This window comes from Podarcis muralis, chromosome 18, assembly GCF_964188315.1.
Source record: "Podarcis muralis chromosome 18, rPodMur119.hap1.1, whole genome shotgun sequence".
Lineage (NCBI taxonomy): Eukaryota > Metazoa > Chordata > Lepidosauria > Squamata > Lacertidae > Podarcis > Podarcis muralis.
Genome location: NC_135672.1, coordinates 10,610,644 through 10,637,820, shown reverse-complemented (window position 1 = coordinate 10,637,820; position 27,177 = coordinate 10,610,644). Strand labels below are relative to the sequence as shown.

General features: G+C 51.3%; 1 protein-coding gene across 2 annotated transcripts in view; it reads left to right on the top strand.

The window, feature by feature from the left end:
- Positions 1–26,006, top strand: part of MIDN (midnolin) — a 44,119-nt gene extending 18,113 nt beyond the window's left edge. For both annotated transcript variants that reach the window (XM_028713387.2, XM_028713386.2), the window contains exons 5-8: positions 11,147–11,530; positions 12,365–12,497; positions 14,087–14,380; positions 22,998–26,006. In XM_028713387.2, the coding sequence (XP_028569220.2) occupies positions 11,147–11,530; positions 12,365–12,497; positions 14,087–14,380; positions 22,998–23,260 (1,074 nt within the window). In that variant the 3' untranslated portion in view covers positions 23,261–26,006. The remainder of the gene's footprint in view (positions 1–11,146; positions 11,531–12,364; positions 12,498–14,086; positions 14,381–22,997) is intronic.
- The last annotated feature ends 1,171 nt before the right edge of the window (positions 26,007–27,177 follow it).

Genomic DNA, 27,177 nt, shown 5'->3' with positions numbered 1-27,177 from the left:
GCCTTTAGAGAGAACCTAGAAGCCTAGCCTTTTGTTGGATTTAACTGAATCCTGTAAGGGAAACTTGTGACTATTAAAGGAGTGGATTTGTCTCCCACATCACAATGGGCTTTCAGAGCTGGGGGGGTTCAGGACCCTTGGCAAGCCAGGATTGTCATCATCAACATTATTATTATTATTATTATTATTATTATTATTATTATTATTATTATTAATTATATTTCTGGAGTCTTCAAGGAAGGCTGCTTAACACCGATTTGGGTTGGTAAACCTTCAAGGCTAGAGGAAAAAGGCAGCGGGATGAGGGTCTCTCAGCTATAGGTCTACTCTGAGTAGGGCTAACATTGCACATGGCTCATGGCCTTCTAAATTACCTAAATGAGTCCTGGCCCGTTTCATATCTCTGGCTTTGTCCCTCGCCATTAGTCTGCCAGCCACAGAAATGAACAAACAGAACCAGCCGCAATTCAAAACACATCACAAAAGGAAAAAGCATTGGGGAGGGAAGAAGAAACCGAGCGGGCACCGATTCTTCAAATGGTTGTGGGGTCCCGTTGAACTTAATGAACAAGGTGAACTGGGGGGTGTCCATTAATTCCGGGGGTGGGGGGCAGCCCAATCTGAGTCCAGCATAGCTGGATGAAAACCGATTGTCTTTCTAATCCTCGTGTGATCAAAACGTGCTTTTTGATAATGTGATTTAAAATCAAGGTGTGAGCCCCTTTCCAGTCGTCCTGTCCCCCCCCCCCCGCAGCCCCAATAAGTAAAAAGAAGCATTCTCACAATAGCAAACCAGATGCCTGTCATTTAATTTCAATAGACCTCCAACTTTTAGTATTCACCCAGTTTTTCATTTTCTGTTTGCAATTCTTCCCCAATGCCAAATTCACCAGAGCATTTATATCACTTCTAAGGCGCCTGGAATTTACTACGTGGTGCCCAGGGTTTTAAAAAAACTAGGCCCATGTTTATTTTAAAAAAATGAATATATAGTAGGGCAGCGTTGTGGAACGGCCAGTTAATTATTATTATTTTGTCTCCTGCCCAAGCGCAGAGGGGCTTGTGGCTGGCGGGGAGAGATTTGGGGTGCAGAGTAGCAGCAAGGGGGGGGGGAATAGTCCAATTTCTCCTTCCTCTTCCCCCCCCCCTCCATCCCACAGCCTGATCATTATATAGAGAAGAGAGGGGCGGGGAATTTTGATTTATTTCCTGCGCGCGCTTTCTCTCCCAGCCCCCATGGGAGTAGGAGCCTTGGGAAGAGGCAAGGGTGGAATTTGAGGGGGGTGGGTGGGTTGGCCTATTGATGGGGGGGTTCATGCCAAGAATGCATGCATTTTTTTGTGGGGGGTGGGGAGCTGAGCCGAGTGGCAGCCGGCCATCTGTTTCTGATGGGTCTGGCTTTCATTATTCTGGCTTCTGCGAAACCCACATTCCTTCCTCTTTGCGGAGACTTTTCTATTGGTAGCAAAAAAATGTCTTGGGGGGGGGCGGAGAAGGGCGCAGAATCTGGTTGCGGGAGGGTGGCCGGGTTTAAAGACTTGCCCTTAGCTTCCTCTGAAGTTTTAATGCTGGCCTGGCATTGATTTCGAAGTTCTTGTCCATCGTATGGGTCTTAGTTGTGTCATAACAGCTGTGCTGAATCAGGCCCAGTGGTTTTGGCGCAGAATCATGGCCAGCCACATGCTTTCCCTTTAATTTTGAGCCTGCGCTACTTGCAATCTTGTATGCATTTAGTACACGTTATTTATTTTATTTTATTTGTATCCTGGGTCTGACTGGGTTTCCCCAGCCACTCTGGGCGGCTCCCAACAGAATATTAAAAACATGACAAAACGTTAAAAACTGCCCTAAACTGCCTTCAGATGTCTCCTAAAAGTCAGGTAGCTGTTTATTTCCTTGACATCGGACAGGAGGGCGTTCCACAGGGTGGGCGCCACCACCGAGAAGGCCCTGTGCCTGGTTCCCTGTAACTTGGCTTCTCGCAGGGAGGGAACTGTCCTAAGGTCAGCATTAAAACGCAACTTTGTAAAACAACTTTGCAACCGTGAAAATTACCATTTCGTACATCTCTCTTCGTAAATATTCATTCTCTGTTTAGTAGATCGATATTATTCGTCGCCGTCTTCATATTGTGAAAGGTTGCGTTGCTTTTAATGTTGTGAGCCGCTCGTGAGATCTGCAGGGACAGGGCCATAATTTATAATAAGCAATTTAATAATTATTTAATAATTTAATAACAAATTTAATAAGTAATAAAGCTCCCTAGAATCTGACATATGTCCCCTGTGTGTGTGTATGTGCGTGTGTGCATGTATATACCGTATTTTCCGGCGTATAAGACGACTGGGCGTATAAGACGACCCCCCCCCCCCAAAGTTTCCAGTTAAAATACAGAGTTTGGGATATACTCGCCGTATAAGACTACCCTTCTTCCAACGCACACCAAATAAAAATTTAAAAAACCAGTCTCCAGTCCGGCTCAGAAATCCGCTCCACTTCCCAGTGGCCAGGGGTTTCTGGGGCCAATTTTCAAGCGTATTTCTGCTTCGTCTAGAGAGCTTGGTGTCCTCTGATTTAATTTGCGGCCATTTTATCCTTTGGTGGGGAGTTGCTGCCGGAGCTGCTGCTGTAGCCGGCGTATAAGATGACCCCCGACTTCTGAGAAGATTTCCCTGTGATAAAAAGTAGTCTTATACGCCAGAAAATATAGTATATCTTATATATCTCTATTTATATGGCAAGCTCTGCTCGCAAAGGCTTGCAATCTTTATGAATATTGTTTGAAAACAAACACACACACACACGAGAGGGAAGAGAGTTGGGGAGGGAAGAGGAAAGCAAGCAAGCTCAAGGCACCAAAATGCTTCTGCATTCTTCCTAGGACAGGGAAATGGCGGCAGGGAGTAGAACCTCTCCTCTCCCCCATTCCCCTTAGCAAACCTCTTCTTTGCGTAGCTTTTCCACAGAAGGGAACGCCCAGTTACTGTCCGGGTATTTACTTGGGGTGGGGAAGAGAGAGAGAGACACAAAACCAGGAAGCCCCACCCCTCATTCATCCTGCGACTGCTCTGCTCGCCTCAAACGGCTGCCCGTCTTCCCTTCTGCTAAAAGCAGAAAAATCTGCTTCCTCGAATGTTTGGGGTGGGTCTCACGAAAGGTGCAGGGCGGGTGGCTGAAATCTCTCGCTTCCGTTCGCTGAGAGACGGGTGTGTGTGTTTTATTTAATTACTGTTGCATTTTCGTTCTCCAAGGCAGCTCTCCCGCACAACAAACCTGCGGGGTAGATTAGGCTGGAGGGGGTGCAATTGCAGGGGGTGGGTTTTGAACCCCTGTCTGCCACGGGTTCCCCGCCCTCGATGAATCCCCTGCAAGGTCGGCCGGGCCGAGAGAGCCAACGCCTGCCCCGAGGTCACCCATTCAGCTCCATGGCCAAGCGGGGACCATAGCTGTCAAGCGTCCCTTATTTGGCGGGACAGTCCCTTATCCCAGCGCCATGTCCCGCTGCTATCCCATATTGATGATGTCCCTTAAATAAGCTGCTGAAGGTATTGGGGCCCTTTCTATGTCCAGCTGTCCTTTGTCAACAACAAATTGTTGCTGTTTTTGTGTGCTGAATATATGCTATATGGTAATTAATGGACCTAATAGGTATCTCAAGCCATTTGCACGCAAGAAAATATGTGTTTTATCAAAGTAATTGTCGATCCCTTATTTTGGCTGCTGGTCCCTTATTTTCGAGGCTGCTGGTCCCTTATTTTCAAATCTGTAAGTTGACAGCTATGGTAGGGATTCGAACCCAGAACCTAGTAGTAGTATTATTACCCTGCTGAGAATCTCCGCTTTTACAAGTCTGTGTGGGTTTGCTCAGCCAAAATCATAACGTCTCCTGGGTTGCACCATTTTTGGCGAGGAAGATGTTGTTGGACTACAACTCCCATCGTCCCCGTGATCTGGCCTTGCTAGCTAGCTAGGGGCGATGGGAGTTGTAGTTCAACAACACACAGGTTGAGAAAGGCTGGTTTGGACTGAGTAACGCTGTGCTAAACTTCCTGTTCCTCCCTGACGTTGAGTGTTGCTGTTTTTCGTGTCTGTTTATTTGCTTTGCAAAGGGTGGGGTGGTCCAGGAAGTCTGTGGGGCGCCCCTCCAGTGATGCCTGCCACCCTCCTCTCAGGGAGGGCGCCAAACCGCCCGCCCGCCCCACCCACGGAGCGTGGCCGTGGTGCCACCCTCCCCGAGCGGCGGGGAAGCGGGCAAGGCCAGGGTTACCTCGGGCCAAGTTTTCTGAACACGTCGTCGGAGAAAGGAAGAATTCGGTGTACTCTGAGTCATCGCTGGTTTCTGGGAACTGGGGCTCAGCTCTTGAGCTGGATTCAGAGGCAATCAATTCAAATTTCTGCCTTCAGAAGGCTTTCTGAATCCAAGCAGGAAAATAATATTTTTTTTGCTTTTTGGATGGTTGGCACAGAAGTACGTCTCTGTCTCTTTCTTTCTCTCTCTCCCGCCCTCAACCCAAACCCATTGCCATCTCTCGTCTAGAGAACATGGAGTTGGGTTTGTGTGTGTGTGTGTGTGTGTGTGTCTTTTTCCCACCCACCCAGTTCCCTCCCAGAAGAGTGTGCGATTGTGAAACTTGCGTCCTCCGGCGCAGATAACCCTCTGAGGTCGTGTTGCAATCACGGTGACTGCAGGGTTTTCCTTTTAGTTCCCAGCCCCCCTCCTAGTTTGTGGAAGGGCTTATCCGCGTTTGTCGAGGGCGGCAGGTTCCCTGAGCATGTGCAGAGTGCATTCCCCACCCACCCACCCAGGGCGGGTGTGCAACTTCATCCTCCAGAGCAGGTAACACGTTTTGAGTTTTGATTTCCCCCTCTGCTGTGTTTTGCAGAAAGGTTTGTCTCTGCTTCCAGGGCAGCAGGGTTTCTGAGCTTGCGCAGAGTTTCGTTTTCTTTTCATTGCCTCTGTCGTGCGCCTTTGGAGTGGGTGTTTTGCATGAGGTGTATACGTGGAGTGACAAGTTAAGAGAAATTTTGAGTGTGGGCTCAGCCTAGCTGCAGCCAAGTGCTAAATCAGGTGTTTTGCATGTAGCACGTCCCAGATTCCAATTTTTTAATAATAATAATATCTTTATTGTCATTACCCCCTCTCGGGGACAACAAAATTCCCAGCATCCTACAGGTAGACAAAAATAAGCCAGGTAATAAAGCAGTTTCCTGTGTTCCTGGCTCTAAACCAGGAAGTGGCAACAATTCCCTAGAGCGTGTGCAGAGTTCCTGGGAACCAGAACCAGGCCTACAGAGCTAAGGGATTTAGGGAACTGCATAGCCATACTGGAAGGTGCGACCTCAAGCCCTCTGTCTTCCTATTTGTAAAAAAAGTAGTGTCTCTATGAGCCCGCTGACTTTCTTCTTCCCTCCCCAGTCCTCTTTCCTTGCGTGATGCGTATTTGAAACATGCATTTGAATTGTAAAGTGTGAAGCATACTGCTAGGGTCCTCTGGTCCAACCCCTTAGACCTGGGTATGGGTTTTTTTTTCCTTCTTAAAACGCCCCCCCCCAAAAAAAAACCTTACCTGCATTAGTGATTTCTCTCTTTTAAACCAGGCCCAATAAGGTATAAAGCTGGCATGTGAATTGGCCAACTTGGTGTTCTCCTGGGACTCCCAGTTCCCCCCTGCCCCCAGGCACCAGCTGTGCTGGCCGGGAACTGTAGTGCAAAGCGCCTGGTGGGCGGGTGTCCTCATTTGTGGTTCCTTTCACCCGTTGTCTCTGATGCCAGGCTGCAGATCGACGCAGGATCTGGCCCCTTCTTCTGCCTATTTGTGTGTTTTTCTGCCTGCGTGCAGATAATTGGGCCTCTTCCTCCTTTCTCTCCTTTCTTTCGTTCTCTCTCTCTTTCCAAAGAAGCGAGCACCAGGGGAAGATTTTATTTTTAGTCCTGCCAGCCTCCTGTGGCACGGAGGTGGCTGGTACTCAGGGCATCGCCAGCCTCCGGTTAATGACAGCGAAGGGCGCTCCATCTTCAGCCTGGCCTCTGACGTCAGAGGAAACGCGAGGAGGAGGGCAGAGCGAGAGACAGGCTCTCTTCTGCGGCAGGGGCAGAGTGCCTTAATGGTTAGAGCGCCAAGCGGAAAACAGATGGCAGTTTTAAAGAAAACACACAAAAAACTGAGGAGGGGGCGTTGAGCCTTAGGGGGCTCAGAGCTATGAGTCACGGGTGGGTTTAGTTTTCTCCTAGCTGGAGAGCCCTCCGTTCTTATTTCAAAGAGCTGTGGAACTGGAAGGGGGGACCCCAAAGGCCATCTAGCCCAACCCCTTGCAAGGCAGCATTTGGGGGGGGGGTTGGCATGTAGATTCTAAGCTATTTTCCCCCGTACTGGTGCACAATCCCGAATTGATTGGTGTTTGTTTGCCTCATTCCTCCCTGTGCTATACCCTCAGTCACCGTGTCTGTGAAATGGGTTTGCGATATCCTCTGAGGCTGCGACAATATAATGTGCGGTTGTTATTTCATTTGTTCTCTTATGGCTTCATGTTCTTAAAAACCCTTTATGGTCAAGTTTATCGCCCTTGCGATTTGCCATGGGGGGTGTCGCTTTTGTATTTTTCAACGGCTGGCTTGGGGGGGGGCACAAAATAGGTCGCTGCATTTCTTGACCTCCCACGTTCCCCTGGTGCCTAGTTTCTATAATAAACAGATAATCTGTTTACCTGGGGGGCGGGAGGCAGAATACACCCCCTCCACAAAATTTATCCCCCTTTTTGCCAGGGGGACAGTGTACTTGATCGCCACTGAAATCCCGGCAGAGGGGCTGCTCCCGAATTTACAGCGATGAGTGGGGGGGCAGAGAGAATTTATCCTTTCAGGAAAGGCTCCCCCAGACCTTTTCTGTATATGGAAATTGCCATCTGGGCTGGCGTGAGGCTTTTGAGAACAAAGGAGCGCCATCCATTCAGCTGGTGGAGCGATATTATTATTGGGGGGGGGGAGCCTTTAAAAAAAAGCATGCAATTTTTCCCCCCCGATGGAGAGGTAGAAAGATTCTCTTCCAGCTGCGTGCGACAGACGCCCCCCCCCCCCCGCCCCTCCGCTGTTTAATCAAAATCAAGAATAAATATTGCTTGCTGCCTATTGCACGGTGATGGGTGGTTGGTGTTTTTTTTAACTGGCGGGGGTCCAGCGGTCTTTTGTGGGGGCGGTTGCTGCAGGGAGAGACACACAGACCGGGAGTCGTGACTTGCGGCCGGCGGATGGGGGGGGGCGAAGGGTGCTTTTGACGGCAGAGGCTCCTTTGCGGCTCTGCTGGTTTTGGAATTTCGTGACTGGCGCAGGCCGGGGGGGTTGATGCCAGACGCCTGGAGATTTGGAGAACGCTGCTTCCCCCCCTCTCCTCTCTGCCCCCCCACCCAGCTCTCCAGACTTGGGGGGGAGCAAAGGGCAAGTTTCTAGTCCTGTAGACCTGCCTTGGGTCACCTCAAGCCCTCGTCGGGGGGCACGAGGTTGTCATAGAGCAGGGGTCAGCAAACTTTTTCAGCAGGGGGCCGGTCCACTGTCCCTCAGGCCTTGCGGGGGGCCGGTCTATATTTTGCAAAAAAATAATAATGAACGAATTCCTATGCCCCACAAATAACCCAGAGTTGCATTTTAAAGAAAAGGACACATTCTACTCATGTAAAAACACTCTCATTCCCGGACCGTCCGTGGGCCCGATTGAGAAGGCAATTGGGCCGGATCCGGCCCCCGGGCCTTAGTTTGCCTACCCATGTCATAGAGGCAAGCGTTTGTTCTGGCCCTGATGGAAGAGACCATCCTTCGCACTCGCAGATAGACTGCGCTTTTGCATGGCTGATCCATATACTAGCTCCAAATAATTCGGTTGGGGGGGGGGCGTTGGTTGTGAGTCCCCCTCCCCTCCGCTGCTTCATTCGTGCTGCAACCCTGGACTAGTACGTTTGAGAGGCTCTGAGCTTCATGGCTGTGGGGTGGGGTCTGAGTTCGAATTCTCCCTCCCAGAGGCACCACGAGGGTCATCTAGTGCGACTCCCCTGCAATGCAGGAGACAGAGTCCCCCCCCCCAAAAAAAAATCCTGGGTTTCAGTGCAAGCAGTCTTTCCACATACCCTTCTTGTGGCAGTGAGTTCCGTAGGGTAATTACCAGAACAGGCGTGTTTTGCCCATGCTTTTTGCCCGATGCCCCTGGTGGCAATGTGGAATATTGCGGCGACCAGGAAACCCAGTCTCTGCCCTCGAGGCGCTTACAGTCTTTGGTTTCGGCTGCGAATGAAGGCAGGAAGAGTAGACCCATGTGCCGAAAGACTTACGTCCGCAATCTTCGCTTCCCTGGGGATAGGAATGCTTTACTCTACACTAGCTAGCGGGGCTGCACTCTGCACATGCTCAGGAACCCCTTGACGTCACCATTCCTGGGTATTTTAGCCACTTCCACCCCAGTGTTGACGAAGAGAGTACAGAAACAGTTACCAGGTCTGAATACCGTATTTTTCGCTCTGTAGGACGCACCAGACCACAAGGCGCACCTAGTTTTTGTAGGAGGAAAACAAGAAAAAATATATTCTGAATCTCAGAAGCCAGAACAGCAAGAGGGATCGCTGCGCAGTGAAAGCAGCAATCCCTCTTGCTGTTCTGGCTTCTGGGATAGCTGCGCAGCCTGCATTCGCTCCATAAGACGCACACACATTTCCCCTTACTTTTTAGGAGGGGAAAAGTGAGCCTTATAGAGCAAAAAAATACGATATATTTTTTTAACAAACTGTGGGGTTTTTTGCTTGATGCTTTCGGAATCTTGTTTTGTTTACGGCGCTGTTCCTGCAGAAAAGAGCAGCGCTGAGGTCTATCCCACTTCTTCCGTGTTTAGATGCCTTCTAACCTTTCGAAAACAATAATACTCATTTGCGTGCTAGAGGCAGTTTCAGGTCTGCTTCCTGCAGGTAGCGGCCTGCTAAAGCTCACTCTGCTCAACTTCCCGGCTGTCCGAAACTCAACTTCGCTGCTTTCGCGCCCACTGCATGCATCCGGCCCCTCTCGGTTCCCACGAGTTTCTCAGAAACTTCGATGCCGGGGGGGGTGGGGGGTTTGTCGTCTGTTTCTTCTGTGTGTGTAGATGGGGCATGAACAGTTGTGGTGGAGAGGTCTAGGGTGTCTAGAGGATCCCAGCAGGTGCGTGGGGGGGGTTGAGTCGACCAGGGTCACGGATGACGCAAGGAGCGGTTTTTTGGGTGCGCTTAGATTTTTATTATGGGACGCGTGTGGCGCTGTGGGTTAAACCCCAGAGCCTAGGACGTGCCGATCAGAAGGTCGGCGGTTCGAATCCCCGCAATGACGGGGTGAGCTCCCGTTGCTCGGTCCCTGCTCCTGCCAACCTAGCAGTTTGAAAGCACCTCAAAGTGCAAGTAGATCAATAGGTACCACTCCGGCGTTTCCGTGCGCTGCTCTGGTTCGCCAGAAGCGGTTTAGTCCTGCTGGCCACATGACCCGGAAGCTGTACACCGGCTCCCTCTGCCAATAAAGCGAGATGAGCGCCGCAACCCCAGAGTCGGCCACGACTGGACCTAATGGTCAGGGGTCCCTTTACCTTTACATGAGAGAGGGGACGCGGGTGGCTCTTTGGGTTAAGCCACAGAGCCTAGGACTTGCCAATCAGAAGGTCGGCGGTTCGAATCCCCGTGACGGGGTGAGCTCCCGTTGCTCAGTCCCTGCTCCTGCCAACCTAGCAGTTCGAAAGCACACCAGTGCAAGTAGATGAATAGGTACCGCTCTGGCGGGAAGGTAAACAGTGTTTCCGTGTGCTGCTCTGGTTCGCCAGAAGCGGCTCAGTCCTGCTGGCCATATGTACGCTGGCCCCCTCGGCCAGTAAAGCGCGATGAGCGCTGCAACCCCAGAGTCAGCCGCGACTGGACCTAATTGTCAGGGGTCCCTCTCTGTCTGTGTGCATTGCAAAAATTCCTCTCTGTCTGTGTGCATTGCAAAAAGTTTTTGGAAGCATCGGTTGAAAAGCGAGATAAGCAGAAGGGAAACTGCTCCTAAAACCTCCGCTGCCTTTGCAGGAAGAATAACCTCTCCACAAATCCCTTCGTTCGCCTCCTTCCGACAACTGCTGCAACAAAGCTGTTTGCCAAAATCCTTGCTCTGCTTTCCTTTGGACCCCGAGGCCGGGGATTGCGCCTCGCGCCTTCTGCATGCGGTGCAGGTGTCCTAGCGCCAAGCTGTGTAGCCCTTCCGTTTCATAGAATTGTTGGAAAGGGACCTCGTGGCTGATCTAGTCCAAACTCCCTGCAATGCGGGAACCTTTTGGCCCACGTTGGACTCGAACCCAGAACTCTGGAATTAGAAGCGTCTTGTGGTTTAAAAAACCTCCCTGCTTCCCGGCTGCTTTGCAGACCCTTATCTCAGTGGTGACCCTTATCTGGGACGCGGGTGGCGCTGTGGGTTAAACCACAGAGCCTAGGACTTGCCGATTAGAAGGTCAGCGGTTTGAATCCCTGTGACGGGGTGAGCTCCCGTTGCTCGGTCCCTGCTCCTGCCCACCTAGCAATTCGAAAGCACGTCAAAGTGCAAGTAGATCAATAGGTACCACTCTGGCGGGAAGGTAAAGGGCGTTTCTGTGCACTGCTCTGGTTCGCCAGAAGCGGCTTAGTCCTGCTGGCCACATGACCCAGAAGATGTACGCCAGCTCCCTTGGCCAGTAAAGCGAGATGAGCGCCGCAACCCCAGAGTCGGCCACGACTGGACCTAATGGTCAGGGGTCCCTTTACCTTTACCTTATCTCAGTGGTGGCATGGAAGGGAGGAAAAACCAGATTATTATTCAGTTTGCTTCTCATACCCTTTACCTTCTTAAGTTGGCGAGGACGAAGTGTCTAGTTACGTCCTTTTAAAAGACTCCGCCGTAGACCGGCAAACCCCACCTGCTTAAGCAAATATTTACTGCTTTCGCCTCTCCCCTCCCAAGAACCAGGGCTTGTCCTGGGGCTTCCCCACCCAAATCCCGGCAGATCGCACAGGTGTGTTGGGTATTATGGTCTGCCCACGGTGGTGATTGACTGCGATGAGGTGGAATCTGGTTTGTTTTGATTTTGATACCTCCCTCGTTTCCGCCTCCGCCTCTCACTTCCTCCTCTTCTTCCCTCCCCAGGTAAACGACTTCCTGTCTGGAAGATCCCCTCTCACCTTGGCCCTCCGCGTCGGCGACCATATGATGTTCGTACAGCTGCAACTGGCGGCCCAGCAGAACGGCGGACAGCTGCAGCACCGCCACCTCATCGCCAGCCGCGGCGAGCCCCCAGCTGCGACGCCCCCGGCTGGCACTGACTGCCCCGCTCTCCACGGGGGCGCCCACGCCCCCCACTTCGCCCGGGTCCCCGCCCCGCCCGCTTGCCAGGAAAGCCCCGTCTCCCCGCCGCAGGCCCCGCCCTCGTACTGTAGCTCCGCTCACCCAACACCCGTCACCGCCGGCATGTTCCGCTCCCACGGGGCCCAGGCGAGCAGCGGCGCGGGGAGCGCTTCGCCGTGTTCGGAGGTGAGTCGTTGTCTCGTCCGCAGCTAGTCCAACCCAGTAGGAGATTCGAACCCAGAACCTGAGCCTCATGTCTGAGCTATTGCAATGGGGGGTTGTTTTGGGGAAAATAAGGTTCTCACGGTCAGGGGTCTTATCGTCCATTGCCACAGGAAGAAATACTGTATTTTTTGCTGTATAAGACGCACCAGACCACAAGACGCACCTAGTTTTTGGAGGAGGAAAACAAGAAGAAAAATATTCTGAATCTCAGAAGCCAGAACAGCAAGAGGGATCGCTGCGCAGCGAAAGCAGCAATCCCTCTTGCTGTTCTGGCTTCTGGGATAGCTGCGCAGCCTGCATTCGCTCCGTAAGACGCACACACATTTCCCCTGCCATCAAGCTGTCACCATTTAGGGCCAGAAATCTGCCGCATGCCAAGCCAGAGCGTTGGTCCATCTCATTCAATATTGTCTGCACGGACTGGCAGCAGCTCTCAGGGGGTTTTAGATGGAAGGCAGTTCCCAGATCTCCCTAGAGACTGAATTTGCATTGAGACCAAATGCTCTCCCATTGAACCCACAGCTTCTTTTGCCCTGGCACCAGAAAGCCACAATTTTGGCCTTAATTCAAATTAGACTTTCTTGTGGGGGGGGGGGGGTTAAGAAAAAGCCTTTTCTGAATATGGTTTGAGGCAGGAATTCGTATCTCTATCCAGGAGGTTTCTAAGCAGAAGGTGGACGGACATTTGTCAGGAATTTGTTGCCTGTGATTTCGGGGTTGGACTAGATGACCGCGGGGTGTCCCTTCTGAATCTTCGCACAGACTTCAATTTCCCCCCCTGCCCTCCTTTTGCAGGTCGATTGCACCACGCGGAGCAAACCTTCATCCAGTGCCAGCCCCGTCCAGCCTTCCCGACCCCGCAAACCCGGCGCTGTGATCGAAAGCTTCGTGAACCACGCTCCGGGTGTCTTTTCGGGGACGTTTTCTGGTAAGTCTTGGTTGGCCCTTAACTCCTCTTCCTCCGACCCCTCCGCCTTTCGTGGGAACAAAATACGGCTTCGTGTTGTGGGTTTGCAAGCTTCGGAACATCACAGGGCGCTTTTGCAGGCTGAAGAAGAGCCCTGTGGAGCCCTGAAGCTGGCACAGGTCCATGTGCCGTCTTTGCAATCGAAAATGGACCCAAATGAACTATGGGAGCCAACTGATGGTTTTTTGAACGAAGCAGGTCTGAACCTGATCTGTGCCGGATTCCGACAAGAGAAACCCAATTGAATTTTGCAGCTCAGCATTTCTAAAAAATTGTATCTGTTTGCCTGGAGCCTTCATTTTACACCTTTAGGCGCCAGGCAAAAAGGTTCCCCTTTGGTTGATATGAATTACATCCTATGCCCTTCCAAAATGTGTTTTTTTTTCCCAGTGGGGGTGGGGGTCTATTGGGTTGTTGTTTTTAGTAGTTATTTTGTGGTTTTATATCTTGATTTTATTAACTGCCCTGAGACCCCTGGGCAAAGGGCGGTACATAAATTCAATTTATTATTATTATTATTATTATTATTATTATTATTATTATTATTATTATTATTAAATGGGCTTGTTGGTTGCGGTTTGGGAAATCTGTGGCACCCCAGCCCCTTCAAAGGATGTTGCAGGACTCTGATAATATCCACTAGTGGTTAGGGATAAATTGGGGTTCTATTCTAGACTTATTCAACTTGGTCCCACAAATGTTGTTGGCTAAATCTCCCATCATGTCTAACCACTGCTTGGGGGTCGTGGGGTTTGTAGTTTGGAGAGCCAGGGTTGGAATACTCTCTTGTCGTCCGGCAACATTGAAGAGGGGGTTTTTAATCAGAGGTTGGGCCAGCCACCCGCCAGGAAGTATCGTATTTTTCACTCTATAAGACGCACCAGACCACAAGACGCACCTAGTTTTCGGAGGAGGAAAACAAGAAAAAAAATATTCTGAATCTCAGAAGCCAGAACAGCAAGAGGGATCGCTGCGCAGCGAAAGCAGCAATCCCTCTTTCTGTTCTGGCTCCTGGGATAGCTGCGCAGCCTGCATTCGCTCCGTAAGACGCACACACACATTTCCCCTTACTTTTTAGGAGGGGAAAAGTGGGTCTTCTAGAGCAAAAAATACGGTATTTCACTGGGATTCCCAATTTTCAGGGATTTGGACTAGATTCTGTTGATTCGAAGAGGTACCCCAGCCAAGCTGCTTTTTAAAAAAGCAAAGAGAACACTTGGAGAGTTTGCTCCCTGGCCCAGATTCTTGCCATTTCCTCTTCTCATGTGGACTAGAAACCTGCCCTTCAAAAGCGTTAACATTCACCCTAAGCAAGCGCAGAAAAGGACAAGTTCACAAGACTCTTTTCTGACAGTCTCCCTCTGGAGGGTTTTTGGGAAGTTGAGATCCCTGCTTTGCCGGGGTTGGGCTGGATTTTCCCTCCGCACCCGACCACAAACACAAATTCTGGGGGAGGGGGAGGAAAAACCAGCCAAGCAACTTTCATGCGTTTAGATTGCGAATCGGTAAACCTTGAGGACCAGCGACTTGACCTTGCTTCTCCCTCGCAGGCACTTTGCACCCGAATTGCCAGGACAGCAGCGGGCGGCCCCGGCGGGACATCGGCACCATCTTGCAGATCCTCAACGACCTGTTGAGCGCCACGCGGCACTACCAGGGCATGCCCCAGTCCCTGACGCAGCTGCGGTGCCAAACACAGTGCTCGCTTTCCTCGACTTCTCCGTCGCCGTCGCCGCCCCAATCCCCGGATCTCGCCAGCAACACTACCTCAGAGAAAATCGCAGCAGCTGCTAGCCAGTCCTTACACTTGGGGGCCAGCCAAGTGGCAGCGTCTAAGCCTTCCGGTGAGTCCTGCCTCTGAAAAAGAGTCCAGAATGTGGCTCGGGTCATGAGGTCTAGTAACTTGCTTTGCTGTTGGTCTGTAAGGAAGCTGCCGCTTTCTGCATGCAAAGGGCCTGAGTTCGAAAGCCGGTCTCTCCGGGTAGTAGGGCTCTGTCTGAAACCCCTGCCGGCCAGCGCTGTGCTAGATCGAGCGATGCGCAGAATAAGCCCAAGTCCCAAATTTGGAACAGTGAGGGCTAGCGTCTTGACTTTCGTGAGGGGGCAGCGTTGTACGTGGATATATTTAGGCAGCGGCGTAGCCCCAAGAAGCTTTCCTCGCACAAGGTCCTGGGTTCGGTTCTTCCCTGGAGTGCTGCTGCTGTTCAGTGCAGGTTATATTGAATTAGATGGGCGCGATATTGGGCGCGTTCCTTTTTGCTCCTTTTCCCCATTCCTCCCTTCATAAAAGGGGACGCGGGTGGTGCTGTGGGTTAAACCACAGAGCCTCGGACTTGCCGATCGGGAGGTCGGCGGTTCGAATCCCCGCAATGACGGGGTGAGCTCCCGTTGCTCGGTCCCTGCTCCTGCCAACCTAGCAGTTCAAAAGCCCGTCAAAGTGCAAGTAGATAAATAGGTACCGCTCCGGCGGGAAGGTAAACGGCGTTTCCGTGCGCTGCTCTGGTTCGCCAGAAGCGGCTTAGTCCTGCTGGCCACATGACCCGGAAGCTGGACGCTGACTCCCTCGGCCAATAAAGCGAGATGAGCGCCGCAACCCCAGAGTCGGCCACGTCTGGACCTAATGGTCAGGGGTCCCTTTACCTTTTACTCTTCTTAAAAAAGGGAGATGCAGGCTTGAAGGGACTCTTAACGTCTGCGTGCAAATGGGGCACAGCAAAAGGAGAGGACTTGATATTTTATTTTATTTACTCTTCCCCCTTCCCCCCCCCCACAAGTGATAAGTTATCCATGCTGAGCACGGTGGAGTGTTTTGTGTTACATGCAGAAACTGTCCCTGCGGAGCGAGTTTGGGCTGTGGGGAGAGAGAGAGAGAGCAGAGAAGAGAAAGATGTACTCTTGATTTTCTGTTTGGCTCAAATATTCTCGGTCAGGGTGACCCTGTCTGCTGCCAAGGGATGAAGCAAACTGCTTCTGTCTGGATACTAATAGGTGACATTAATTCCTTTTGCAAACCCTTCCAGTTTTAGCCTCTTGCGTTCAGTTTCCGTGGGTGCGGTTTGCATACTCTCTTGCCTAAAATCCCCCCAAAAATGGCTTTTTCTTGTGCATGCTTTGAATGGGCCACTTTGCATTCACGACCCGTTCTTCCCAGTTTGGATCTGCTAAATTGGGGGGTTCCCTTTCCTCTGGCAAAAGCGAGAATCTCCATTTGCGCTTCTGTTCAGTTATGTGCCCTCTTTGCTCCCAAGGTCTCTGCCCCCAGGCGCTTACAGATTAAAGCTGATTTAGACCACTCCAGAGGTTTTGAGCAGCCTCCCCGCTTTCCCCCTTCCTCCGTTCGCTGATGGGAACTGTAGTTCGAAGCATTCAGCGGGCGCCGGGCTATGGAATTCTGGGGGGAAGTACGTGAATGGCTTTTGAGCAGTCCTATTATCCTTATCTAATGCGGGTGGCGCTGTGAATTAAGCCACAGCGCCTAGGGCTTGCCGATCAGAAGGTCGGCGGTTCGAATCCCCGCAATGACGGGGTGAGCTCCCGTTGCTCGGTCCCTGCTCCTGCCAACCTAGCAGTTCAAAAGCACGTCAAAGTGCAAGTAGATAAATAGGTACCGCTCTGGCGGGAAGGTAAACGGCGTTTCTGTGCAGTGCTCTGGTTCGCCAATAGCGGCTTAGTCCTGCTGGCCACATGACCCGGAAGCTGTACGCCGGCTCCCTCGGCCAATAAAGCGAGATGAGCGCCACAACCCCAGAGTCGGTCACGACTGGACCTAATGGTCAGGGGGTCCTTTTTATCCTACTTATCTAAGTCCCATTGGACTGAATGGGTCATTTTGCAGCCGAGAAAAACATAGGGAATGCCCTGTGAGCTCATAGTTTCATTTGGGGGAATCGTAGGATTTGTAGAGTTGGAAAGGGACCTCCAGAGTCATCTAGTCCAACCCCCTGAAATGCGGGAACCTGTCTTGCCCGACGTGGGTTTCGAACCCACGACCCAGAGATTAAAAATCCCATGCCACCCCAAATCCAATTTAAGGATTAAACCTGACCAAATGTTGCACAAGGACCCCGTAGAACAGGCACCCCCAAACTCGGCCCTCCAGATGTTTTTGGGACTACAACACCCATCATCCATAGCTAACAGGTCAGGGATGATGGGAATTGTAGTCCCAAAAAATCTGGAGGGGCGAGTTTGGGGGTGCTGGCAGTAGAAGAACATCTGGATTTGTTCTCCAGAGGTGCTGGGATCCCACAACAAAAGTGGCGTTTACACGGTCCTTCCTTGCCACTCATTCAATCCCGCACAACAACCCAGTCCTGTGAGCTTCATGGGCAAATAGGGCGCGATTCGAACCCCAGTCTCTGCCAGCTTCCAGTCCGCTGGACCACCGTTGCTGCGACGACCTGTGGAACTCCTTGTCGCAGGAGAGCCATCAAAATTGACATCCTGGTCCTTCCGGTGGGTCTACTCTTGAGTAAACCCACTTGGCCCACCCTCCTTTTGTGTGCTGTCGATTTTATCCTCGGTTGGTAGAGCACGAGGCTCTCTTCACCTCAGGGTTGCGGGTTCAAGTTCCGCCTTGGGCAAACGTTTCCCGCGTCGCTAGCGGGTTGGGCTGGATGACCTTCAGGGTTCCCACGCGCAATGGCACCTTTCCTCTTACCCGTGTTGTTTTGCGAGCCCCGTGGGGCCGAGTTAGTAGATTAACGAAATTGGGGGGGGAGGGCGATAGCTCCCTCTATCTTTTTTCTCTCTCTCTCTTTTTCTCTCTCTTCCTACTTTCACGCCTCTTCCTCTCCGCACCCCCGCAGGCTGTGTGTGGCAAAGGCCCCCCCGTCCCCAAAATAGCAAGGCGAGTTGGCGGGGGCGCAGCAGAAAAACCGACGCGGTTCCTGCGTTTTCTTTCTCCTCCTCGGCGGCCCACTCCCCCCCTTCTCGCCGCCACCCTCTCTCTGTGGCACAAACGGAAAATTGGAGGCTCCTCTCTCGCGTCTTCTGCGGGAAAGAGGTTGACAGTTCTATGTCTGTCAGCCAAGTTCTGGCAAGGCTGCTTTCCAGGCTGGGAGGACAAGGGCGGCTCTGCCTCCCCCCCGAAAAAAATCTGGCCATAACCTCCGAATTCCCTTCCCTGCCTCTCTCTGTGTCTCCACCACATTTGGGTTATTTAAACAAAAAAAACCTATTGGGTTTGCAATTTTCCTTGCTGCGAGAATTGAGGGTGGGAGAAGAGTATGGGGTTTTTTCCTTCTCTCTCTCTCTCATCTGCCCTGCTCCCCAACTGGACTTTTGGACCAGGCTGTTCAGGATTTGAACCCGCTGCCCCTTGGTTTGAAATTCACCCATTGGCTACAAAACAGCAACAACAATCTGCGCTGTATTGCTGTGCGGGAACGAAAGGGAACGCAGGCCGGGCTGGATTTGAACCCGCTTCCTCTTGGGTCGACCTTCACCCAGCCAGGCTACAAAACAACAACAAACTGTGCTGTGTTGCTGTGCGGGAACGCAAGGGAATGCAGGCCGTGCTGGATTTGAACCCGCTTCCTCTTGGGTCGACGTTCACCCAGCCAGGCTACAAAACAACAACAACAGCAAACTGTGTTGTGTTGTTGTGCAGGAACGAAAGGGAACGCAGATAAACCTCTGCCGTAAGCGGTAGCTGCGAGGCTGTTCTTGCTGCCCTCAAGTCCTTAGTCCTCATTGAGGCCGGAGATGGCTCCAGGCTTAGAGACTCTGTACAAAAACACAAATTTTGCAAGAATCACTTTTCCCCTAGGGGACCTCAGACAGCCACCCCACACGCTCCAGAAACCTTGTGCTTTCCTCTTCCTTCCCCTCTTCGCACGCTGCCCTATATCTGTCCCACCAGAGTGGGTGCCCCCCCAATCTGCCCCCCCTGCAAAAAGACTGGCACCTGGCGACGTGCGGCGTGTCTGTAGTTTTTTACGCTTGTGCATGAATCGTGAGTTCTGTGCATCGTTCGGATTCCACCTTCCGAACCTGTTCCTTGCTTGCTGGCTGGCCCTGCTCCGCTACCTATCTCCAGAGTAATTTTCTCATCCTCTTCCCCAATCCAGCCACTTTCCTTTCTGTTTCTTTGGGGGGGGGGAGTTGGGTCGAAACTGGGTTTTTTTTGGGGGGTGGCGTGGCTGTCAGAACGTGCCGAAGTGTGTCAAGCGTGGCTTTGCACCCAATTTCTGTGCGCGCACCTGCAGGTAGGCGGTTGCGTTCGTCAAGGGGGTGAGGGAGGGAGCAAGCAAGCCCCCTTTTATTTTTTTCCTCCTCGCTGCTTGAAAACAGGTCACCTTCCTTCCTTGCCCCCATTTCTGAACCATAAAAGGTTTTGACGGCTGGTGTGTTGTTAGCCTTGGGGGGGCTGCGTTGTGGGGCGCATGCTACCACTTCCCGACCAAAAACACCGAAGGAAGTGGGGCAACAAAAGAGCAGCCGTGCAGGGGGTTTTTTTGGGGGGGGGACATCCCATTTAAATGGGAAACCTTGGCTAGTTTGCAGATGGTTTTTGTCCCAGAGAGATCACCCTGATGAAAACATTTTTGCATGTTCTCTAGTAAGGTAAAGGTAAAGGGACCCCTGACCATTAGGTCCAGTCGTGGCCGACTCTGGGGTTGCGGTACTCATCTCGCTTTACTGGCCAAGGGAGCCGGCGTCCAGCTTCCGGGTCATGTGGCCAGCAGGACTAAGCCGCTTCTGGCGAACCAGAGCAGTGCACGGAAACGCCATTTACCTTCCCGCCGGAGCGGTACCTATTGATCTACTTGCACTTTGACGTGCTTTTGAACTGCTAGGTTGGCAGGAGCAGGGACCGAGCAACGGGAGCTCACCCCGTCATTGCGGGGATTTGAACCGCCGACCATCTGATCGGCAAGTCCTAGGCTCTGTGGTTCAACCCACAGCGCCACCCGCATCCCTTGCCAGGTTGATATGCAACAGATAAAAACGACGAATAGCGATCGTCCCTTGATTTAATTCTAATAGCGATCGTCCCTTGATTTAATTCTAATTAAAACAAAAACAAAAATTGCAGGGAGAGTCGAGGCCAACTTGAAACCCCGTGGATTTTTGAATGTGGTTGTTGTTGTCGTTGTTTAGTCGTGTCCACCTCTTCATGGCCCCCTGGACCAGAGCACGCCAGGCACTCCTGTCTTCCACTGCCTCCCGCAGTTTGGTCAAACTCATGCTGGTAGCTTCAAGAACACTGTCCCACCATCTCGTCCTCTGTCGTCCCCTTCTCCTTGTGCCCTCCATCTTTCCCAGCATCAGGGTCTTTTCCAGGAAGTCTTCTCTTCTCCTGAGGTAGCCAAAGTCTTGGAGCCTCAGCTTCAGGATCTGTCCTTCCCGTGAGCACTCAGGGCTGATTTCCTTCAGAATGGAGAGGTTGGATCTTCTTGCAGTCCATGGGACTCTCAAGAGTCTCCACCAGGGATTGTTGACTAGACCTCCCCAATTATGAAACTCCTTTGCTGGTGGGTGGGGGCGGGCATGTCTTGCCGTCCTCATCCTGTCCACAGAGTCAGTCTCTCTCCCTCTCTCTCATCCGGAGGCGTTAGTGCAATCGTGGTCTCCTCGGATGAATTCCTCTAGAATAAATACCGCCCCCAGATTATGTCCTGCCTGTCACCAGCGCGGCGCATAGCTTCCGCCTCCTGCTTCCCTTTCGCTCTCATTAGTGCGCATCGCTCAATCTTTTCTTCTCCTTTGGTCTCTTCCCCCACGTAATTTGATGCGGGGGGAAACTGAGGCACGGGGTGCGATCGGCGGCTCGGCTATCCATCGGCTTTTGCCTTCCTGGTTCTTGGGAGGGGAGGGTGTTTTGATTCCTTTAGGGGGGGGGACAGAGAGAGAGAGAGAATGTCGGACCCTCCTGGCAAAGTCGTTCGTGGGCAGTGGGCGGGATTCGAACCCTGAACTCTCCCGGCTCCTAATGCGGGACTCTTAGCCAGTGGGGTGGATAGCTCACGGGTTTGAGTGTGTGCTGAAAACAAGAAGGTTGCAGGTTCGATATGCGCTGAATATTCCTGCATTGCAGTGGGGTTGTAATAATAATAATAATAATAATAATAATAATAATAATAATAATAATAATAGATGACTCTTGGGGCCCCTCTACAGTGCTTTTTTCCTTTTTAAAAAATACATTCTCTCATTTCGACTCAAGAAAATCACCATTTTGCAGAATATAAATGCAGAAAACTACAAAAGATTCACAAAACGTTTAGGGTTATGCGTACCCGTGTGTGTGTGTGTGTGTGTGTGTGTGTGTGTGTGTCCCAGAAAAAAACACTGCCCCCCTTGGACCTGAGGATTTTAAAAGGCTGCAAACAGCCGGGGGGGGGCGGACAGCAACCATTTGCACGTGGGGGGGAAAAACCCTTGCGTTCCTCAGACGAAAAGCGAGATATAAATGTAATGAAGACGTCTCCGCGGTCAGGTTTCTGCAAGGCTCCCTTTTCATTTCGCTTATCACCCCCCCCCTCACCATTTTCTAGCGCCTCCATCTCCCCCCCCCCCCCCGGCTCTTGCAAAAAAAACACCCGCTCAATTGTTCTCCCGCCCACGGGCTGCTATTGCAAAGCCGCGGAAAAGGGGGGGGGGGGTTAGATAGAGAAAAAGGCACCAATGTTGACGGCAGAGAGTGGGAGGCACGAAGTCAGGGGTGACTTCTTGTTCTCTCCTCTGAGACGGGAAGTGTTCGAAACCCTCCGGGGGGGGGGCAGGTGGGGGGGCGAGAGAGCTCGAATGAGAAGAAAGAGAGAGAAAATGTGTGGTGTTTTTTTTAAAGAAGTGTGCAAGAGAGCCATTGTTTTTTCTGATGCTCCTTGGGCTTCCTGTCTCTGTTGCCATGGAGACGAGGTCCTGGTTCTCCACAGATGCTTCCCCCGTGCTGAGGTGACGGAAAGTCCTCCATTTTGAGGCTGGCGCACACCCGGCGCGCCTGCGTTGTTGCTCTCCCCACATGCACACATACACACACCCCCAGGGCATCGGGGTGTTGAATGCCCTTGTTTTATTTTTATTTCCTCCCATCTTGGTGGGAAAGGAGAGGTGTTCTTGGCGGAGCTGCAAGCCATTCTGCTTTATTTATTAAATTTGTAGGCTCCCCTCCCATCAAAGCACCCCAGGGCGGTGTGCAGTATAAAAAACACAATAATAATAATAGGTAAAGGTAAAGGGACCCCTGACCATTAGGTCCAGTCGTGGCCGACTCTGCGGTTGCGGTGCTCATCTCGCTTTACTGGCCGAGGGAGCCGGCGTACAGCTTCCGGGTCATGTGGACAGCAGGACTAAGCCGCTTCTGGCGAACCAGAGCAGCACACAGAAACGCCGTTTACCTTCCTGCCGGAGCGGTACCTATTTATCTACTTGCACTTTGACGTGCTTTCGAACTGCTAGGTTGGCAGGAGCAGGGACCGAGCAATGGGAGCTCACCCCGTCGCAGGGATTCGAACCACCGACCTTCTGATCAGCAAGTCCTAGGCTCTGTGGTTTAACCCACAGCACCACCTGCGTCCCGAATAATAATAATTTTATTATTTATACCCCGCCCATCTGGCTGAGTTTCCCCAGCCACTTTAGGCAGCCTCCAATCAAGTGTTAAAAACAATACAGCATTAAATATTAAAAATCTCCTAAACAGGGCTGCCTTCAGATGTCTTCTAAAAGTCAGATAGTTGTTTATTTCCTTGACATCTGACGCAAGGGCATTCCACAGGGTGGGCGCCACCACCAAGAAGGCCCTCTGCCTGGTTCCCTGTAACCTCGCTTCTTGCAGGGAGGGAACTGCCAGAAGGCCCTCAGCACTGGACCTCAGTGTCCGGGCAGAACGATGGGGGTGGAGACGCTCCTTCAGGTATACTGGGCCGTTTAGGGCTTTCAAGGCCAGCACCAACACTTTGAATTGTGCTCTGAAACGTACTGGGAGCCAATGCAGATCTCTCAGGACCGGTGTTATGTGGTCCCGGCGGCCCCTCCCAGTCCCCAGTCTGGCTGCCGCATTCTGGATTAGTTGCAGTTTCCGGGTCACCTTCAAAGGTAGCCCTATGTAGAGCGCATGGCAGTAGTCCAAGAGGGAGATAACCAGAGCATGCAGCACTCTGGCCAGACAGTCTGTGGGCAGGGAGGGTCTCATCCTGCGTCCCAGATGGAGCTGCCCTGGACACAGAATTGACCTGCACCTCCATGGACAGCTGGGAGTCCAAAATGACCCCCAGGCTGCTCACCTGGTCCTTCGGGGGCGCAGCCACCCCATTCAGGACCCTGTCCCCCAAAAAACAGTGCTTCTATCTCTGGGGTCCCCTGATCACTGAGACCAGCAGGATTCTGGGACTGCAGATAAAAGAAGCTGGTAGACGCGGAAATAGCGTTGTTTGGGGGTTTTTGCATGGATTTTTCCAAATTTCCCCCGTTTCCGACGCCTCGTTTAACGTCTCTGTGTTTTCCCCCTCCCAGGCGACCGGTTGCGGCAGACGGAGAACCGTGCCACCCGCTGCAAAGTGGAACGCCTGCAGCTCCTGATGCAGCAGAAGCGGTTGCGCCGGAAAGCTCGCCGCGACGCCCGCGCCCCGTACCACTGGCTCCCGAACCGCAAGTCCAGTCGCACAAACAGCAACAGTAGCATGTCGAGTGAAGGGAGCCTTGACCTCGACTTCGAAGACTCTGTGTGGAAACCGGAAGTCAAAGCGGACATGAAATCCGAATTTGTTGTAGCATAAAAGGAAAAACCAAGACCGCAGGGAGGGGAGGACGAAGAGACCGAAGTTTTTTGGGGGGGGTGGGAGGGGGCGTCGAATGGGAATCCAGAGGTGGGGAGAAAAGACCATTTAGTAATAATTAATAATACGTTTTTTGGGTCCGTGCGAGCAAAGTCCTTGGGTGCTTTGATCCTTTTAGGAAAAAAGATACACACACACACACGAAAAACAACACTTATTGAGTCGCGGCGCACGGACCAGCCCTGCGGAAATCTCCATAGGCAGATTGGAACAGTATTTTCTATTCTTTTCAAAAACTCTTCTTTTTTTGTTTTGAGAACTGAAGCGGCTTGGGACGGAGCGAGAAAGAGACTTTGCTTCCCAAAAGTGGACTTGAAAGGAACTTTTTATTTTTTAAAAATTCGGTTTTCTCTCTCGGGTGTGTGTGTGTGTGTTTTCCCCCTCGTTTTCATTTCGCGGTTCTTTTTTGAAAAAAAGGATGAGGATCCTTCGAAGAGCTAGCTGCCTTAGACCCACGAGTGGAAGAGAAGACTGACCCCAACCAGGGAGGAGGGGGAAAAGAAAAACCAGTGAAGGGAGCTGGACTTTGAGATGTGTGGAAACCCCGGAGGACTTTACAAACCTCTTGGTTTTCCTGGTTTCGTTAATTTCGGGGAAAGTTGGGGGGGGAGAGGACGAACCCTTGTTTTTGGGTATGTGTCGAATGCTGCTCGCTTGCCTATGGAATTGGCTGTACCTCCCGAAAAATTGGAGACTGTTTCGTTCCTTAAAAAAACAAACAAATACTGAAAGCTTCCCCCTTTTTTATTTTAAAGTTCATCTCTCTTCTGAATGGATTTGGTGGTTTCTGTGTTAACGGGGAGAGCTGTGCATTTGTCAGGAGGAGAGGAGGGGAGGGCCCAGATTCTGGAAAAAAATTGGGGGGGGGAGGGTTGGTTATGATTATTTTTTTAAGAGGATGTGTGCATGTACATGTGTATATCTCTTGTCTCTCTTCCTCTCCCCCCCTGTCCCGCATCCTTAAATAATATAGCATTTCGGACCCCCCCCCTCCCCAGTCCTGTCAAATCAAAGCATTTGTCCTCCCCCCCCCAACCATCCAGTCTGCATTTCCAGAAATCTCCCATGCACTTTAGAGGTGTGAATTGTGAAGTGGTAGAAGCCTGGGGTATTTTTTCATATTATTTTTTAAAAACATGATCGGGGCAGGGAGAACGCCCGTCTTGACCTCATCCTGGCTTCCTTTTCCCCTCTTGAAAGTTTCCTGTTTTGTATTTTTTTGCATTTTTTTTTAATTGCGTGCATTAAAAATTAGAGGCCGCTGGGCGTTTTCTTTCCATTCCTTTATCGATGGAAGATAAGTGTGAAAGGCGAGAGATCTCTCCCTAGACCCAACCCTCTGGGGGGGGGGGTCAGAGGAACCTCAGAACCGTTGGTCAGTGTCGTCCAAAGCCCCTTCCTCGCCAGCGGCTTTCCGTTTACACTCAAAACACTCCGCCACCATCCTCTATAGCTCCTTCTCGTGGTACTGTCATCTCCGGTGACTCCCAACGCTCTGGGCTGCCGACCCAGTTCCTTCCCCATTTGAAGATGTCCCCGGGATATTAGCTTGGCAGCACCCAGAACAATAATCCGGAATAACCCCCGGAACAATAATCCGGAATATCCGCTTTCCACCATGCGGCACAACCGCCCCTCCCTCCGTAGACAGAAACGCCGTTCCGCACGCGTCCGAGCGGAATCGAAAACGAAACCTCCCCGTTGTTGAAACCAATATTATTTTTTCAGGATCTCCTCCCCCTAAAATCAGATTCTTCTCTCTGTGTGTGTTTGTGTGTGTGTGCGTGCGCGCTTTTCGAAATAAAGATTTAGTGACATAAAATAGTATCTAGTGATGCTTATTTAGATACTTGGGTTTTTTTAAAAAAAAGAAAGAAAAATATTATTTATAGACTTAACAATGATCTGAGCCAGTAATTTTTTCATAGGCTGTAGTGTGTGTGTGTTTTGGTTCCCCCCCTCCTTTTTTGAGCAAATCTAGCAACCACAGTGTGTGTGTGAGAGAGAGAGAGGGAGAGAAAGAGAGAGAATGTCAGCAATAGGAACTTAATATAAATTGGGGTGGAGGATGAGAATACACTTCGGATAACTTCAGATTTAGGCCTTAAAAGTTTCCAGCAATGTGGATGTAAAATAAAGGCTTGCATCTGCAAACCCTGATCTGTGTCCCGCCCAATCCGTCTTGAGTACGGCCCATTGCGATGCACGGAAACGGCTGCCATTGTTGCTCCAATAATTTCAGGGGGTCTGTAGACTTTGTGGGGGTTTACCTCCGTTTTACATAATGGGACATCCGAACCAGTTGAAAGTGAGTCGCGCCTTGCAAAGTTTTCTGGGGAATTTTGTACCGAAGGGGCACAGCTAGGAGATGATGTTTTTACCCTCTTGCAAAGGCTTGGACTCTGATAGCAATGGGGCAGTTATGGACGGACTTTCCTCCATTGGAGATTCCCCCTTTTATTTCACCTTTCTTTTCGAAGTGTGTAAGTCTCTGTGTGTCAGACGAAACCATTCCCACGTCCTTGAATCTGTGTATGTGCGTGTTCACACAGTTACGTTCCGTAAGCAGACACTTGGAGGTTTTTACCGAAGCAGCCGAATTAGGTTTTAATCCAGGGACATTTTAACACTACCTTGCTGCCCAAATGTACATTATAAAAATAATAATAATAACCGGGGGGGGGGGGGAATAAAAAGCAGACTGGACTTTAGAAGCAAGTGCCTCGTTCTGGAATGGTTTGCACATAAGTTTGGCCATTTTTGGTTTTTCTTTGCCTTACGCCGAATCCGTGATCCTCCAGTCAAGCCATCAAATTGGCGCCCTATTTAAAAAGGGGTCGTCTTAGCCCTTAGCACTGCTTTTCGAAATCTAGAGAGACATTGGGGGGGGAATCGTAGAGTTGGAAAGGTACCCTAAAGATTATTTCGCCCAACCCCCCCTGCAAAAATATACAGCTGTACCATGCGGAGATTCGAACCTGCAGCCTTGGCATCATCAGCACCAAGCTCTAGCTAGCTGATGCGGGTGGCGCTGTGGTCTAAACCACTGAGCCTCTTGGGCTTGCCGATCGGAAGGTCGGCGGTTCGAATCCCCGCGACGGGGTGAGCTCCCGTTGCTCTGTCCCGGCTCCTGCCAACCTAGCAGTTCAAAAGCACACTGGCGCAAGTAGATAAATAGGTACCACTGCGGCGGGAAGGTAAACGGCATTTCCGTGCGCCCTGGTTTCCATCGTGGTGTCCCGTTGCGCCAGAAGTGGTTTAGTCCCGCTGGCCACATGACCCGGAAAGCTGTCTGCGGACAAACGCCGGCTCCCTTGGCCTGAAAGCGAGATGAGCGCCGCAACCCCATAGTCGCCTTTGACTGGACATAACCGTTCAGGGGTCCTTTACCTAACCAGCTGAGCTATATCCATGCTGCGATGTGGGCAAGGATGTCTCTGGCCCCAGACGACTTACTTCCTGAATTTCCTTTCTGTGTTGGTTGCCGGTGCGTTAAATTCGTACATTTTTAATTTTCCCAGTCTCTGAAACCCAACCTCAAAATGCTGATAAGCTGGGATTTTTTGCACTGCTTCGAACCGTGAGCCTTTAGATGCCAACACACTCTGGGGAGAGAAAAAACCCCACGCTATTTGTAGGGCTGTGACCTCTGTCGATGGGCCTTCTCTTCCCCCCAAAAAATAATAATCTGCATGGGTCATTTTTCAGTCTAGCGTCTCTTAAAAAGGGAGAGCTGTGTATCTCCCCCTCCGCCCGCAAATGAAAGAAATCCAAAAACTGCTTCCTCCAGATATCGTTCCCCAGCCAGCCTAGGCTGATCCTAAAGAGTTAGCCCCAAAATACCTCTGCAAAAAAGC